Source organism: Schistocerca piceifrons, chromosome 8 (genome assembly GCF_021461385.2).
Source record: "Schistocerca piceifrons isolate TAMUIC-IGC-003096 chromosome 8, iqSchPice1.1, whole genome shotgun sequence".
In the NCBI taxonomy this organism is placed as follows: domain Eukaryota; kingdom Metazoa; phylum Arthropoda; class Insecta; order Orthoptera; family Acrididae; genus Schistocerca; species Schistocerca piceifrons.
The window spans coordinates 275661722-275678963 of NC_060145.1; the positions used below are offsets into that span (position 1 = coordinate 275661722).

Sequence of the window (17242 nt, forward strand, 5' to 3'; positions counted from 1 at the left end):
GGCAACAGTAAACTTATTGCTTCATTTGACAACACAAGTAAGCTACAGTTCCAATTTTTTCTTTCATGTGTTGTTGGAATTTCCGGACTCCCAACTGCGACTTCTGTTAAAAATAGCAGTTCGTTTCCACTACATAGTGACGTTAGTTATAGTTCTTGTAGTTGCTTGGTAAATCGCTTATGTGTGGCGTGATCGAAGCGAATGACCGATTGGAACTGCAGTGATATCGCTGGCGATATAGCCAGCAATCCGTCATTCCTCTGCGTAGGGCCCTTAAGTCAACTGAACATTGATGTTATTGCCCCGCTGGCGACGCACCACGCACCACGATTTATCGGTTTCGACGAGAAAGTCGCTCATGTAAGGTGGGTATTTAACACTCGTACAACCCCGATTTTTTTTCTTTCATTGCATACCATTGCGATCATAAAGACACCAAATAATTTACGCAGAATGTATTGGCAGTATTTTAGTGAACCAACATAAAAAATACATTCCAGAAGTTCACACTAGCTGTCAATATTTTATTTTCGTAGATGTTACATTCAAGAAACGAAAAGGAATTTAGTTTGTCGTCATAACGATGCCAGTGGAGCTCAGCGGAAAAACCATGAATAAGTTTTAATGCGCTGTGTATATAAAATTGAACGAAACATTATTGGATACAGCTGACAAGGAGGAAGTGATATACATAGAAGAGCCAAAGAAACTGGTACACGTGCCTAATGTCGTGTAGGGCTCTCGCGAGCAAGCAGAAGTGCCGTAAAACGACGTGCCGTGGACTCGACTAAAGTCTGAAGTAGTGCTGGAGGGAACTGACACCATGAATCCTGCAGGGCTGTCCATAAGTCCGTAACAGTACGAGGGGGGTGGAGATCTCTTCTGAATAGCACGTTGAGAGGCATCCCAGATATGCTCAATAATGTTCGTGTCTGGGGAGTTTGGTGGCCGACGGAAGTGTTTAAACTCGGAAGAGTGTACCTGGAGCCACTCTGTAACAATTCTAGACATGTGGGTTGTTGCATTGTCCTGCAGGAACTGCCCAAGTCCGTCAGAATGCACAATGGACATGAATAGATGCAGGTGATCGAAGAGGATGCTTACGTGCGTGTCACCTGTCAGAGTGGTATCTAGATGTACCAGGGGTCCCATATCACTCCAACTGTACACGCCCTACACCATTACACAGCCTCCACCTGCTTGAACAGTCCGCTGCAGACATGCAGGGGGCCATGGATTCATGAGGTTGTCTCCAAATCCGTACACGTCCATCCTCTCGACACAATCTGAAACGACACTCGCCCGACCAGGCAACGTGTTTCCAGTCATCAACAGTCCAATGTCGATGTTGATGGGTCCAGGCGAGGCGTAAGGCTTTATGTCGTGCAGCCATCAAGGGTACACGAGTGGGCCTCCGGCTCCGAAAGCCCATATCAACCATGTTTCGTTCAATGGTTGGCACGCTGACACTTGCTGATGACCCAGCACTGAACTCTGCAATAATTCGCGGAAAGAGTGCACGTCTGTCACGTCGAACGATTCTCTTCAGCCGTCGTTGGTCCCTTTTTCGCAGGATGTTTTGCCGGTCGCAGCGACGTCGGAGATTTGATGTTTAATCAGATTCCTAATATTCACGGTACACTCGTGAAGTGGTCGTACGGGAAAATCCCCACTTCTGCGCTACCTCGGTGATGCTGTGTCCCATTGCTCGTGCGCCGACTATAACACGACGTTCAAACTCACTTAAATCTTGATAACCTGCTATTGTAGCAGAAGCAACTGGTCTAACAATTGCTCCAGACTCTTGTTGTCTTACATAGGCGTTGCCAACCGTAGCGCCGTATTCTGCCTGTTTACATATCCCTGTATTTGTATACGCATGCGTATACCAGTTTTCTTGGCGCTTTAGCGTATATTGCGAATTGTTGTTGTGGTCTTCAATCTTAAGACTGGTTTGATGAGGCTCTCCATGCTACTCTATCCTGTGCAAGCTTCTTCATCTCCCAGTACCTACTGGAACCTACATCCTTCTGAATCTGCTTAGTGTATTCATCTCTTGGTCTCCCTCTACGATTTTTACCCTCCATGCTGCCCTCCAATACCAAACTGGTGATCCCTTGATGCCTCAGAACATGTCCTACCAACCGATCCCTTCTTCTAGTCAAGTTGTGCCACAAGCTCCTATCCTCCCCAATTCTATTCAGTACCTCCTCATTAGTTATGCGATCTACCCGTCTAATCTTCAGCATTCTTCTGTAGCACCACATTTCGAAAGCTTCTATTCTCTTCTTGTCCAAACTATTTATCGTCCATGTTTCACTTCCATACATGGCTACACTCCGTACAAATACTTTCAGAAACGACTTCCTGACATTTAAATCTATACCCGATGTTAACAAATTTTTCTTCTTCAGAAACGCTTTCCTTGCCATTGCCAGTCTACATTTTATATCCTCTCCACTTCTACCATCATCAGTTATTTTGCTCCCCAAATAGCAAAACTCCTTTACTACTTTAAGTGTCTCATTTCCTAATCTAATTCCCTCAGCATCACCCGACTTCATTCGACTACATTCCATTATCCTCGTTTTGCTTTTGTTGATGTTCATCTTGTACCCTCCTTTCAAGACACTGTCCATTCCGTTCAACTGCTCTTCCACGTCCTTTGCTATCTCTGACAGAATTACAATGTCATCGGCGAACCTCAAAGTTTTTATTTCTTCTCCATGGATTTTAATACCTACTCCAAACTTTTCTTTTGTTTCCTTTACTGTTTGCTCAATATACAGATTGAATAACATAGCTCTTAAAACCTTTCCAATGTGCTTATGGGGTCATATGGACCGCAGTGGTACTAGATGGGTTAGTCTCGGCGCCGTGGAGACTGCATTTCAGCGTGATGCAGCACTGGAGTCGGTGTTGCAGGCACCTGATGCAGCTGCCACAGCCGACGCCGGAGGGCTACCGCGTCATGCTGTACCGGCTGGTCAACCCGGACGCTTCGCGGCTGCACTTCGGCACCGCCGTCAAGGCGTTCTGCATGTACAACGACATGCAGCTGTCCGAGGACGGCCTCGTGCCCGGTTATGTCGTCGTCTTCGACATGGCCGGCGTCCACCTGGGCCACCTGGCGCGCGTCAGCCTGGCAGTGGTGCGGAAGTTCATGATCTACATACAGGTGCGTGACGTGACGTCTGTCTGCACTACCTGACTAACCCAGGCCCTTATCTAAGTGGGGGGGGGGGGGGCGGATATCTGCCTCGTGCAGCAATTTCAGGGGGCGCCAAATACATATTCTTGAAGGGGGGGGGGGGGGGGGAACAACTTATTTCACAAAGCGCATAGCATCCAGCGCACGTTGGTCTATAGATTATTCATATGATTTTACGCGTCCCTGTTGGGTTTTCAAAATTTTTGAACACATTCTAAGCAGAAAAGAATGAGGTTTTTCACTCTGCAGCGGAGTGTCCGCTGATATGAAACTTCCTGGCAGATTAAAACTGTGTGCCGGACCGAGACTCGAACTCGGGACCTTTGCCTTTCGCGGGAAGTGCTCTGCTAACTAAGCTACCCAAGCACGACTCAGGCTGTGAAGCTTTACTTCTGCCAGTACCTCGTCTCCTACCTTCCAAACTTTACAGAAGCACTTGCCCGCGAAAGGCAAAGGTCCCGAGTTCGAGTCTCGGTCCGGCACACAGTTTTAATCTGCCAGGAAGTTTCGTATCAGCGCACACTCCGCTGCAGAGTGAAAATCTCATTCTGGAAACATCCCCCAGGCTGTGGCTAAGCCATGTCTCCGCAATATCCTTTCTTTGAGGAGTGCTAGTTCTGTAAGGTTCGCAGGACAGCTTCTGTAAAGTTTGGAAGGTAGGAGACGAGGTACTGGGAAAAGTAAAGCTGTGAGGACGGGGCGTGAGTCGTGCTTGGGTAGCTCAGTTGGCAGAGCACTTGCCCGCGAAAGGCAAAGATCCCGAGTTCGAGTCTCGGTCCGACACACAGTTATAATCTGCTAGGAAGTTTCAAGTTACATTCTAAGTAGATTTCTGAACGAATCATAAGCTGATTTTTGAATGAGCACATAGTGTGCCAGCGGAATCCCCGTCGCATCGAGAAATAAAAACTTTCCCGTGGACAAAAGGGCACTGTGCTATACCAGTTGGGCCGAATATACTGGATGGGTGAACACCAATCGTTGTTTTTTATGTGGTTTACTGGGTGTAGCCGGCCGGTGTGGCCGTGCGGTTCTAGGCGCTTCAGTCTGGAACCCCGTGACCGCTACGGTCGCAGGTTCGAATCCTGCTTCGGTCATGGATGTGTGTGCTGTCCTTGGGTTAGTTAGGTTTAAGTAGTTCTAAGTTCTAGGGGACTGATGACCGCAGATGTTAAGTCCCATAGTGCTCAGAGCCATTTGATCATTTGTTTACTGGGTGTGCGAACGATAAGCGTTGTTCATAGATTCAGACTACCAGAGTGGAAATAAACGATTAACAGGAATAACGGATAAGAAAGATTACATATTATCTTCTCGATTTATCCGAGAAAATAAAATTTTGATAGAAAATTTTTGCCAGATCGCTATACTATTAAGGGTCAGTTGCACTGGGTGTACATAAAGTCAGGGAACACTTTCAATTATTTATTGCACAAGAACCAAACATTGAACAGATATCATACATATGTCATTTTGAAAAGAAACTCTGAAAGTTTTTTTTTTCATGTATACCGCCACAGCGTAGTTTGGTAATTTGCCGATGGCGCTAGTCGCAAACATGGCGAGTTAAGGTGCGGAGCGAGGTTTCTGTGTATTGGTGTTCGACAAAAACAAGTGTGCTACAGCTCTTCAGCCGATGTTTAGAACCAAGTACAGTAAGAAGCCTCCAACAAGAAAGGCCATTTACCACTGGCACAACAAATTCTTTACGACGGGTTGCTTGTGCCCGGCAAAGAGAAGCGGCCGTCCCAGTGTGAGTGAAGTGAATGTGGAGCGCGTACGAGAGACATTCATAAGGAGTCCAAAGAAATCAGTGCGTCGTGCATCCCGTGAATTCGAAACGGCTACTGCGACAGAAGCTGTCTATGAAACCATTTAAATTGGAGTTAGTGCAGAAGCTCAATGACGACGAAAAAGACAAGCGTTTTGAGTTCTGTTCACAGTTGCAACAATTAAATGAGGATAGGGATAGTATTATTGATCGCTTAATTTTTAACGACGAAGCCACTTTTCACACTAATGGGGAAGTGGACAGGCATAACTCTCGAATCTGGGGTACAAACCATCCACACGAATGCATTGAATTTGAGCGTGATTCCACAAAGGTAAATGTTTTTTGTGTCTTGTCACGTCCAAAACTGTACAGGCCATTCTTCTTTGGCGAGAGCACTGTCACTGGATATTCCTACTTGAACATGTTGCAGCAATGGCTGATGCCTCAAATTGAATCGGACTCTCCGTTCATCTTTCAGCAGGATGATGCTCCATCCCATTTTCGTTGTGAAGTTCTTGGATACATGAACACGGAGCTACCGCGTCGATGGATCGGCCGTGCTACAAAAGGGGACAGCTGTTTCATGAAATGGCCTCTCCGATCACCAGGTCTCAAACCGTGTGACTTTTTTCTGTGGGGACACATTAAGTGGTTCAAATGGCTCTGAGCACTATGGGACTGAACTGCTGTGGTCATCAGTCCCCTAGAACTTAGAACTACTTAAACCTAACTAACCTAAGGACATCACACACATCCATGCCCGAGGCAGGATTCGAACCTGCGACTGCAGCGGTCGCGCGGTTCCAGACTGTAGCGACTAGAACCGCTCGGCGGCTACGACAAGCTGACTCATTAAAGATCTGGTGTAATACGGCCTCTGCCACGTGATGTAGCAGAGCTGCAGGAGAGAATAAGGGAAGCGACTGCCACAGTCGACGATGGGACGGGTATGGCAAGAACTCGATTACCGTATTGACGTCTGCCAGGTCATTCATGTTTCGGATATCGAATGTTTGTAAAAAAAAAAGCTTTCAGAGTATCTCTGCAAAATGCTATATGTATGACATCGGTACAATGCTTAGTTCTTGTGCAATAAATAATTGAAAGTGTTCCCGGACTTTATGTACACGCTTACAGTCCCCGGTTAGCAGCCGCTTAAGATCTATTCTCGGAATAGGGTGGAAAACGCATTGTTCGAACACATAATAACGCCTAACCGGAGAATAAACGCTGGATAACTGAACCGGTGATTCTGGCAGGGCTAGTCAAGTTAACCGGAGAATAAGTTTTGTCAGTGGCAGGAACAGTTACAGAATTAGTGATGACAAGACCGTTTTTTTAGAACGAGTAAGGAAAAGAAACGGGAACACCACACAAATCATATGGGAAAACATGACAATTCTACATTTATGTAAAAATTCCGTACTACCACTACTTTTCGATCTCATGCTTGAGAAACTGGAGCGTACAAATGAAATGTGAAACTATTTCCTAACACAATACTTTTTGCTTGTAATAGCCCTAATAGGCGTTTGATATTGGTACCTCGTTTATCATATTCTGTCATATTATTTATGTAAATGAAATATATAAAAAATGACCATTTGTGCAAAAGTCTCGCTTTTTGGGCGTGTTTTACAATTGCTGCAATATTAGACAGGCTTATTTCGTTTTATCTAGTAGACGGTGACAAAACAGACGTAATCAAGTCGAGAAACCACCCACTCTTGGGCACTAGTCGTATTAACAGCTTTTTTTAGTATTAGACAACGACATTTTGATTCTTTATGTAGCAAAACGTTTGACGAACTTTGATTAGTTAATATATTCTTTCGCAGAAAGAGAAGAACGACGTATAAAGCTGCAGCAAAATTAGAGAAAAAATATGCTGGAACCTAAGGACTGAAGAAATGTGTATGGTCTTGCTCGTCTCTTGCCTTTACTGCTTTTACGTCTCCTATATTTAATTTTATGTTAGACAAAAGAGAAAGTTATTAGCTAATAGGCAGTAAAGAGTGCAAATTTTCTGAAGAGTTCTTATTCTCTCGGTCACATATAATCCCACCCAGTATTAATTGTAAGTCTTTTTAAAGAGGGGCAGGATGACAAACCGGCCAACTGGAAGTTTCCACAGAGCGAAATACAGTGACGTTCGATAGAAGAATGCGCTTTGACCTACTTAAGGCCAAATAATAAGTCTTACATTTCTTCGAACATATGTATTTTATATAGCAAGCTCTTTAGAAAGAAGTGATAAAAATAACAATTTTTGAAAAATCCATTTTTTTACGTCGTATTTCAAACATTCTAGTGGGATGTGTGTGTGTGTGTGGGGGGGGGGGGGGGGGCACTATAAAGTTTTTGCCCCGGTTCGGAAATATCGTAGATCCGGAGCTGGTCTGACCCTTCCCTCCTCCCCCTACTGCCGTCTGGTCTTGCTAAAATTTCCACATGATCTACAGCTTCCTATCTTGAGTTTGGCTGTAACTCTTCTAGTTGCAGCAGCAATTAACCTTCGCTTCTAGATAAACCCTTTCACCGCTGAGTGCACAGTAACAGTACGGACGTCTGTGTGGGACCGAGACGCTCCACTTGGCAGTGGCCTGCGTGTTGGGTACGATACGGCGCTATGCACGGCAGCGCCCGTTATCATCACAGGCTCTTATGTACGTATTTATACTCACCAGTAATTTCTTAAGACAAATTGTACTTTGAATATTCTTCATTGCTGAAGTTCCTAGTAGTAGATAACACTGCAAAGAAGCACACTTGGCGTTTGACGCAAAATAAAAATTCATTTTGCAGTGGACACATGGTGTGTCGTGGGGCGATCACTCTGTTTTTAAAATAACTGAAATGCCACGATCGCTTCAGTCGTTTATTAGATGACAGATTTCAGCACTCTGAAGGTGCCATCATCAGATCTGAAAAGTGGATTAACATTTATAAAACCATGTGGACATCATGACATATGAGGCAGACCATCTGATAAAATCATTGTCACAACCAATAAAAAAATAATAAAAAACTATTTCGTGGTCGTTCTTTCGATAAAATATAAAACTGAACTCACTAGATGAAACTATCACTGCTTGCCTAACACGGTCGGTATCATCACTCCGGAGAATATGGTGGCAATCGAGGCCCATGCCGACCGTGTTAGGCAAGCAGTGGCAGTTTCATATGGTGACTTCAGTTTTATATTTTATGGAAAGAACGACCACGAGAGCAGTTTTTATTATTTATTATTGGTTGTGACTATGATTTTATCAGATGGTCTGCCTCATATGCCATGATGTCCATGTGGTTTTATAAATGTTAATCCACGTTTCAGATCTGATGATGGCACCTTCAGAGTGTTGAAACCGGTCATGTAATAAAGGATTGAAGCGATCGTGGCTTTTCAGTTATTTTAAGAATTAATTTGTCCGTATCCACAGAAAACAGTTCTGGTCAGTAAAGGTGAAAAGAGGTTTTCCCAGGCATCTGACAAAAGTATGCTAAGCTTTACATAAAAACAGAAAAATAAGACTAGATGCTGCTAAACAACTGACACCAGTAATACATATATACCAGGCAGTAAGTCAAAGGCAAGGTCCGAGAATTTCATCTACACTGGTCAACATCTACATCGACGTCCCAGTCATAGGGAATGGTTGACGGACAGAATACGTAAAGGTATGAGAAATAAATCTCTAAATACAGTGCCCTTTGCCGACAACCAGGTAAATACACAGGACAGTGAAGACAAACTAGAAATAGTGGTTCATAGGTTAAACAATATAAGCCTAAATTATAACAACTAAGGCAAAAACGACGACAAACTACAAGTAGCGGTACATAGATTAAACAATATACGCCTACACCATAATCTAAAGACATCAAATACCAAGCCGAAAACAATCGTCTTTTTTGGAAAATACCCCGTAAGCACCAAGATAATCATCGGTAACGCAATAATACAAGTGCTGTCCCATTTCCAGTATCTCGGATTGATACAACTTTTGGCGAAGATATAAATAAGAAAATTAACCTACGTTTCTATCATTTGTAGACTTAGAGAAAGCTTTTGACAATGTTGACTGGAATACTCTCTTTCAAATTCTAAAGGTGGCAGGGGTAAAATACAGGGAGCGAAAGGTTATTTACAATTTATACAGAAACCAGATGGCAGTTATATAAGAGTCGAGGGGCATGAAAGGGAAGCAGTGGTTGGGAAGGGAGTGAGGCAGGTTGTAACCTCTCCCCGATGTTATTCAATCTGTATATTGAGCAAACAGTAGAGGAAACAAAAGAAAAATTCCGAGTAGGTATTAAAATCCATAGAGAAGAAATAAAAACTTTGAGGGTCGCCGATGACATTGTAATTCTATCAGAGGCAGCAAAGGACGTGCAAGAGCAGTTGAATGGAATGGATAGTGTCTTGAAAGGAGGATATAAGATGAACATCAACAGGAGCTAAACGAGGATAATGGAATGTAGTCGAATTAAGTCGGGTGATGCTGAGGGAATTAGATTAGGAAATGACACACTTAAAGTAGTAAAGGAGTTTTGCTATTTAGGTAGCAAAATAACTGATGATGGTCGAAGTAGAGAGGATATAAAATGTAGACTGGCAATGGCAAGGAAAGCGTTTCTGAAGAAGAGAAATTTATTAACATCGAGTATAGGTTTAAGTGTCAGCAAGTCGTTTCTGAAAGTATTTGTATGGAGTGTAGCCATGTATGGAAGTGAAACATGGACGACAAATAGTTTGGACAAGAAGAGAATAGAAGCTTTCGAAATGTGGTGCTACAGAAGAATGCTGAAGATTAGATGGGTAGGTCACATAATTAATGGGGAGGTATTGAATAGAACTGAGCAGAAGAGGAGTTTGTGGCACAACTTGACAAGAAGAAGAGACCGGTTGGTAGGACATGTTCTGAGGCATCAAGGGATCACAAATTTAGCATTCGAGGGCAGCGTGGAGGGTAAGAATCGTAGAGAGAGACCAAGAGATGAATACACTAAGCAGATTCAGAAGGATGTAGGTTGCAGTAGGTACTGGAAGATGAAGAAGCTTGCACAGGATAGAGTAGCATGGAGAGCTGCATCAAACCAGTCTCAGGACTGAAGACCACAACAACAACAACCAGCATATGTATGGCACAATAAGAATAACTGAAGGGAAAAGTGGGAAGATAAATCTAAATCAAATTTCATAAAGTCTTGGCACCACCAACAGTACTATACTGAGTAGAAAGTTCTACCATTAAGAACAAAAGACTTGAAACGTCAGAAAATGAAGTCCCTTAGTACTGTCAAAGGCTGCACAAGACAAGACAAAATAAGGAAAGAGGAAACACCGAAAGAAATGAGAGTACAGCCGTTAATTGAAAATGTAATCCAACGAAAGCGGGATTGGAAAGAGCATTTATTGCGTATGTCATCTAAGAGAGTCCCTTGACAAGCAGTGTGATACAAGAAGAAGTGCGAGAAGCCTGAGGAACAGATGATAAGGTGAGGCTGGGAGGGGACCATAAGGCCTAATCCTGGACTGGTAGAAGAAGCACATTTCACATTTTCTTGTGACACGCAGGGTAACAATTGTTGAACATAAGAAAAAAACGTAAACTAGTTAGAAACTACCACATGTACACTCTTCAGTCAACATTTAAACGTGGCTACAGATATTCGGATTTAGGTTATGGCATGTTAGAAATGGCTGCCATCATTGGCGATGATGTGGCGCTAACGAATAGCGAAATTCTGCATGATCCGCTGAAATGTCGGAATATCGATGTTGTCGATGACCTCCTGAATGGTTGTTTTCAGCTCAACAATGGTTTTGGGGTTATTGCTGTACACCTTATCTTTAATACAGCCCCACAAAAAGGAGTCACATGTGTTCAGATCCGGAGAATATGGCGACAATCGAGGCCCATGCCAGTGGCCTCTGGGTACCCCAGAGCCAGAAAGCGGTCCCCCCAGAGTGCTGCTCCAGGGCATCAAACACTCTCCTACTTCGATGAGGTCGAGCTCCGTCTTGCATGAACCACATCTTGTAGAAATCAAGGTCACTTGGGGGCAATGGGGATGAAATCATCTTCCAAAAGCTTCACCTACCGTTCGGTGATCACCATGTCATCAAGGAATATTATTCCGTAACCGGACACTGCGCACCACACAGATACCCGTCTTGATCGCAAAATGCGGATTCGCAGTCCCCCAAATGGGCCAATTTTGGTTATTGACGAACCCATCCAAATGAAAGTGGTCTTCGTCGCTAAGCCAAACGATACTAATTGCTTCATTTTAATTGAATCAACTGTGGGTTCTTGGTGAAACAGTGTAAATTAACTAAACAAACACTGTTTTTTGCGTTGTTTCACAATTTTATTATTAACGTTACACCACAACCTAGGTTTCGGCTTACAAGTCCATTTTCAAGTACATTACCGATTACTCAGTACACTGTGTAGTATCTCGCGTTTGGCCATTAGACGGCTGCAGTGGGGCGGAGCGTGCGAAAAATAACCGGTCCTAACAACCAATCCGCGCAAAAGTTTAAAAGCTGTAGGTACACTGAGAAGGCCATAACTGTGTACTGTCAGAATTATGGTCCAAATTTTCGCACAGGAGCGATTGTTGGGGCTGATATCTTGCAAGTGGGTTTTTTCCTTCTTAAAACGTGAGGCCGAGCTGGTGGCGATTCCCTATCAGTTGTACTGCTGTTGGTCCGTGTCGCTCGGAGACCGTCTATGCATGTAAACGCGGGAACAGCTGCTGACTTGTGCGCGGCAGTTGAAAAAATGACAGTGACTGGTCGCCTTACGAGCTATATAAAACTTCGGCTCGCAAAAGCAAACAATCGACAGATCAAAGTGGCACCGCTCTTTAGGGCTGTCTTCTGCAGCAATTGTGGAAGGATAATTCCGCGATGTTAAGTTTTCAGACACTGGTATCTGCTAACGTCCAGCTGAGATTTGCGTCACCCAACGCTCATATTTACTCTGCAGAAGTCTCACTGTGTGTGAAGGCGTTCAAGTTCCTGCAAAGTCTTAATTTTAATGAAAATCGCCATTTACGAGGGTTGACCAGAAAGTAACACACCGCATTTTTTTCTTCAACAATTCTTTATTGAACGCAATGAGAATTACACACACGAGAGAATGGTGTTTTATCTACACACGCTATTTTTCCACGTAATCTCCAGCCCGTTCTACGGCCTTCCCCCAGCGTGAAACAAGGGCATGTATGCCCCGTCGATACCAATCCTAGTCCTGGTGGCGGAGCCAGTGCTTCACAGTGTGAATCACATCCTCATCGTCCTAAAAATGTCTTCCCCGTTTTGTTTCGGGCTCAAAATGGTGAACCCGGGTTTCATAACCTGTCGCAATCCGTGACAAGAAGGCCTCCCCCTCAGTTTCAAAACGGTGCTACAAATCAAGACGATTTTTTTTCTGTGCGATTTGTGATCCACCGTTAGACACCACGGGACCCATCTTGCACACATTTTTTAATATCCAAGAGTGCGGATAACTGCATCCACACTTCCTTTACCGATTGATATGCAGCCGAGACGTAATGGGTCTGTCCTCGCGAATGACAACATCAACTGGCTGCGACATGTCAGGTGTGACAACCGTGGAAGGCCTCACGCACCTCTGCAGATCGTGAAGCTCCGCCAAACCGCCTTCTGATGACCTCACCCTCCGTGTCCAACGACTAACTGTACTTCTGTCGTCAGCAGATGCTCCATAGTCTTTTCACAATGGTTTGTGAATATCCCCCACAGTTTCTTTCTCTGCAGTGAGAAATTCAGTGACGGCACGTTGCTTGTAACGTACATCACCTACAGATACCATTTTGAAAATGTCCTGCAGCTACGCTACAGGTCGGAAGTGACGGAAAATCAGGAGACTTCAAAAAACACATACGTAACGTTTCGCATTCGTAGCATTGTTTTCGGCTGACAAAAGAAATGCCGTGCATTACTTTCTGGGCAAACCTCGTAGTAATAATTAGTAAACAGGCTGTGACGAACCCATGTGTCCGTCATATCCTTTCTTCCAGGAGTGCTAGTCCCGCAATGTATGAAGGAGAATTTATGTGAAGCTTGAAAGGTAGAGGACGAGATACTGAAGGAAGTAAAGCTGTCAGGGCGTGACTTGTGAGTCGCGTTTGGGTAGCTCAGCCGGCACGCTCGACAGTTCCGTCGCCGCAGCGGAAGAGTTCGGTTGTGTGACAGCTCTTCTCGGACCGCGCGCGACTGCCGTTTGCCTGCAGCCTGGTGCAACTTTGTGAGTAGTGACTTACTGTTTGCGTAACGGAAGCCGAGTTAAGGAAACGTATGATGAAAATCGCGTTCCCCTACGGGTCTGAGGCCTAAAATATTCCAAGTTGTTGATTTTCGATTCGATAACATTGCTCCAAAAGACGAAGAAGTTTTCGGAATACAGTACGATTTCCTTGGAAACTGCGTTTACGTCAGACTGCTAGACGACGAAACATGTCTTAGTGCCATGGCTAAAGCTAGTAGCGACGCTTATTTCAATTACATTGCCCAACGACAAAATGTTTCGGTCTCAAATATAACTTGTTCTCGTGTATTTCCACCTGCTGAGTTCAAAAATCACCACGTAAATGACCAGTTAGCTCCTGCTTTGGAGGTACAATGAGATGTCTTTTTTCCATATCTACATTTCTGATTTGGGGGTAATTACCTTTTTGGAGTTGTTACACCTGCTAATAACAAAACATATGGTTCCCCAGCTCTTTGTAGGTTGTAAATATTATTACTGTGTATTGTATATTGTTTGTATTGTAATTAGTGCACAATTTCCGGTTTTCGAGTGCTTTCGAAGTGTAAAATTTGTTGAAACAAACCTCCACGAAATTCAGCAGAAAGTTTTGTAACATTTGTGGTGAAATAACATTTTCGTCACAGTAACGCAGTCTGGTGCCACTCGTGAAGACTGCCTGTCGAGTCGGCATTACTGTGGTACGAAGGTAAGGATTCCGCATATATGTTGCAACTAATGATTATTTATACCACAAGAATGCCTGAGAAATGAAAAGAACCATCTGTGGCATTTCCTGTGCCTATGGTTTGGCGGAAACTATAGACCATACAGGTAGCTGCTATTTCTGTCTGACTCCGCCTATGAAGGCAGTACCGTCAATGAAGGAAAAACGGCAGCCGTTTAGATATTTTACCAGTGCCTACTCCACGCCAAAGCTGTGAGCTTAAAACGGATGATGGAGACAGTGCAGAAAAAGAAAAACCCGACAAGCCTTCCACATCCCATGTATGGGATTTCGACGAAAAAGGTGATAAACTTCACAGTATGCGTCAAGCGGAATTGTGTGATCTCGGACGAGACTTTTATTTGTCAAAGGAGAAAGAAAACTTTTAGGGTCAAACGACAGGAATGGATCTTTTCCAGTGGATGTCAGATTCTCACAGAATAGGCATCGTCATGGGGATCTCATTCCCTCTTTTGAGAAGGAAAACAATTTTGTTATTTCTTGCGACGCTAATGGCGTGTGAACTATTTGCGTCTAAATTATGATCCAACTGACCGAAGGCTGTTATAGACTTCATAAAGCTTAGTTTGAAAGGTGTATTTGGTGGCGCTCCGGAACAGTAGCCAAAAGACAACGATCTTATAAAGCCACCACATAGTACTCTTTAGACCCAACCAACTCCCAGTCAGTCTTTTATCAATTTGGAGCCCTTAGAATGTAACTGTCATTAAAAAATATGAAATTCAATTTCAATGTCGTCGGTGTATGGAATTAAAATGCATCGTTTTCTCATTAACCGTTAAAATAAAATACTTCAACCTATTCTGTAGCACAGAAGCTAGTGCAAATAAAAATTTTTCTTTTTCATATTTCTTTTTATGAAACAAAAATTAGTGAGATTTGACTCATGTAATGAAGATTTTTTTGCGGTGTTCTTGTAGCGACGAAGTCTATATTCAACTTGATTTCTTAAATCGACCTTGCACGGGCCAAGCGGTCGGTTTCTGCACATCACGCAGTGCGACAGATCTGTTGTGAAAAATGGAGTGGCCTTAAGCACTTCAATGTTGACAATGGTGTTGAAAATGTGAAAATTGCATTACGAAAGCACATTCTTTGCATATAATGGTCCATAGTGTCAAAGTCCTTGTTGCATCTGACGGGTAGACACGTACGTGTGTAGTTTGTGGCTCGCGTGACCACATTAAAGCCGCAAGCCCGCGTGTCGTATTTGTGCATAGGGACACTGATGAAGGTGTGCACAAAAATACGGAAATACCAAAAATACAACACATAACCGTGCCTAATACAGTGTAGGAAAACCGTTGTCATTCAGAATAGCTTCCACTCGTCTCGGAATGGATAAGTAAGGGTCCTGTACGGTTTTCATGGGAACCTTATACCATTCTTCCGGCAAAATAGTGGCAAGTTCAGATAACGATGGTGGAGGTGAATACAAATCGCATACCCTTCTCTCCAAAGCAGACAAAATCATCATCGTAAAGGCTATGCCTTGTCGATTTAGCCAAGTCCCTCTTCTCCATTGTCGTCCTCTTCAGTTCGTCATACGATTTTATCCCCATATCTTCTTTGATGTTATTAAAATACGTTGCTCTTGGCCTACCTCTTGGTTTTTTCCCTAAAAATCTCCCTTCATTCTTTAGGAACTGGTTGTATCTCATCATGTGCCCTATCATATTTGATTATGTTCTTCCTATATAATTTAGCAGCTTTCTGCTCTCATTCACTTCTCTTAAGACCTGTTCATTACTTTTTCTATCTACCCAGCTTGTTTTCGTCATTCTTCTCCATATCCACATTTCCATTACTTCCAGCCTCTTTTTCTCTGCCTTTCCCAGAGTCCACGCTTCACATCCGTATGTTAAGACACTCCAGACAAAAGTTTTGGCAAATTTTTTCCTGCTTTCTAAGCTTATGTGATTTTCTGTTAGTAAATTCCTTTTATTTTGGAAAGCTTGCTTTGCCAAGGGTATTCTTCTCTTTATATCTGTGATACATTTATTGTTGTCAGTGATTGTGCTCCCCCAATAACAGAAGTTCTCAACCTGCTCTAGAACATCATCTTCTAGTTTAATATTAACTTTACCATTTCTTTTGTCTTTCCTACTACCATAGTTTTTGTTTTCTTCTTATTTATTTTTATATTAAATTCTCTTAGGATTTTGGCAAATTTTACCAACATAAACTCCATTTCTTTTACTGAGTCAGCAAGTACTACTATATCATCTGCAAAACGTTAATTTTGATTCCTTTGGTTATTCTTTTCAATTTTTCAATGGTTTTTTCAATAAGTAAGTTGAACGAATACGGTGATAATGGGCATCCTTGCCTTGCTCCCCTCCTTACTTTTGCTTTCTTCTTCAGACCATTCACTTCTATCTCTGCTTCCTGCCTTTTATACAGATTCCAGATTAACCTTCTGTCCCTCCAATCAAGACAAAAAAGTCTCAATAATACTGAGATTCGGAGAATGTGCTGACCAGCGAGTATGCGACAATACACCCGCGCGCTCGCAGAACCAGTCTTGCACGATGCGAGCTGTGTGAACAGTGGGACTGTCATCTTGGAGCGCAGCATCAATATTGGGGAGCAATCATTGTACCATGAGACGGGTCTGAAAGCCAAACTGGTCACATAATTCTTGGCAGTAATGCGGCCTCGCACAGTAACCATGGGACCCATGGAATACTGCGATACGGCTGCCTGAATCGTCACGGAAAGCCAGCCACGTTTCATTCTTGGAACGTAAACTCGGCCAGAAGTTGGGAACTGTGTATGATAAGAGTCACCCAAGCAAATGACTTCCTTCCATTGCTCAGTACTCTATGTTTTATGGTTTCGGCACAAGTTTTCCTGATCTGGACATGTGCATCAGTGATGTGTAGTTTTGTAATTCCAACTCACCCAGCAAATCACGCATACGCTGACGGCGTTAGAGTTATTGCCAACAGGCAGACGAATACACAAGAATTACGATGAGATCGTAATCCGCTATGCTGACCTCTGTGGCGCTAGGCTTAATCTATAAAAGCATAAAATAATGCCTCATAACACTGTGCCCAATATATGAAAACCTCGTGGCTCTAGAAAGCTGACGCGATTCACGACGTAGGTATGACGTTACGCCGAACCCGAGGATATTGTGTCATTTACATTGCTAGCAGAAACTGAATAACATTAGGTCATTAGACGGACTGCAGAGGTTTCTGTTCGTCAACTGGTTTGTA

General features: G+C 43.4%; 1 protein-coding gene across 1 annotated transcript in view; it reads left to right on the forward strand.

Moving 5' to 3' along the window:
• The window catches only part of LOC124712512 (retinol-binding protein pinta-like), a 304107-nt gene that overhangs the window by 177182 nt on the left and 109683 nt on the right, over positions 1-17242 (forward strand). The window contains exon 4 of the mRNA XM_047242822.1: positions 2926-3178. Coding sequence (XP_047098778.1) covers positions 2926-3178 — 253 coding nt within the window. The remainder of the gene's footprint in view (positions 1-2925; positions 3179-17242) is intronic.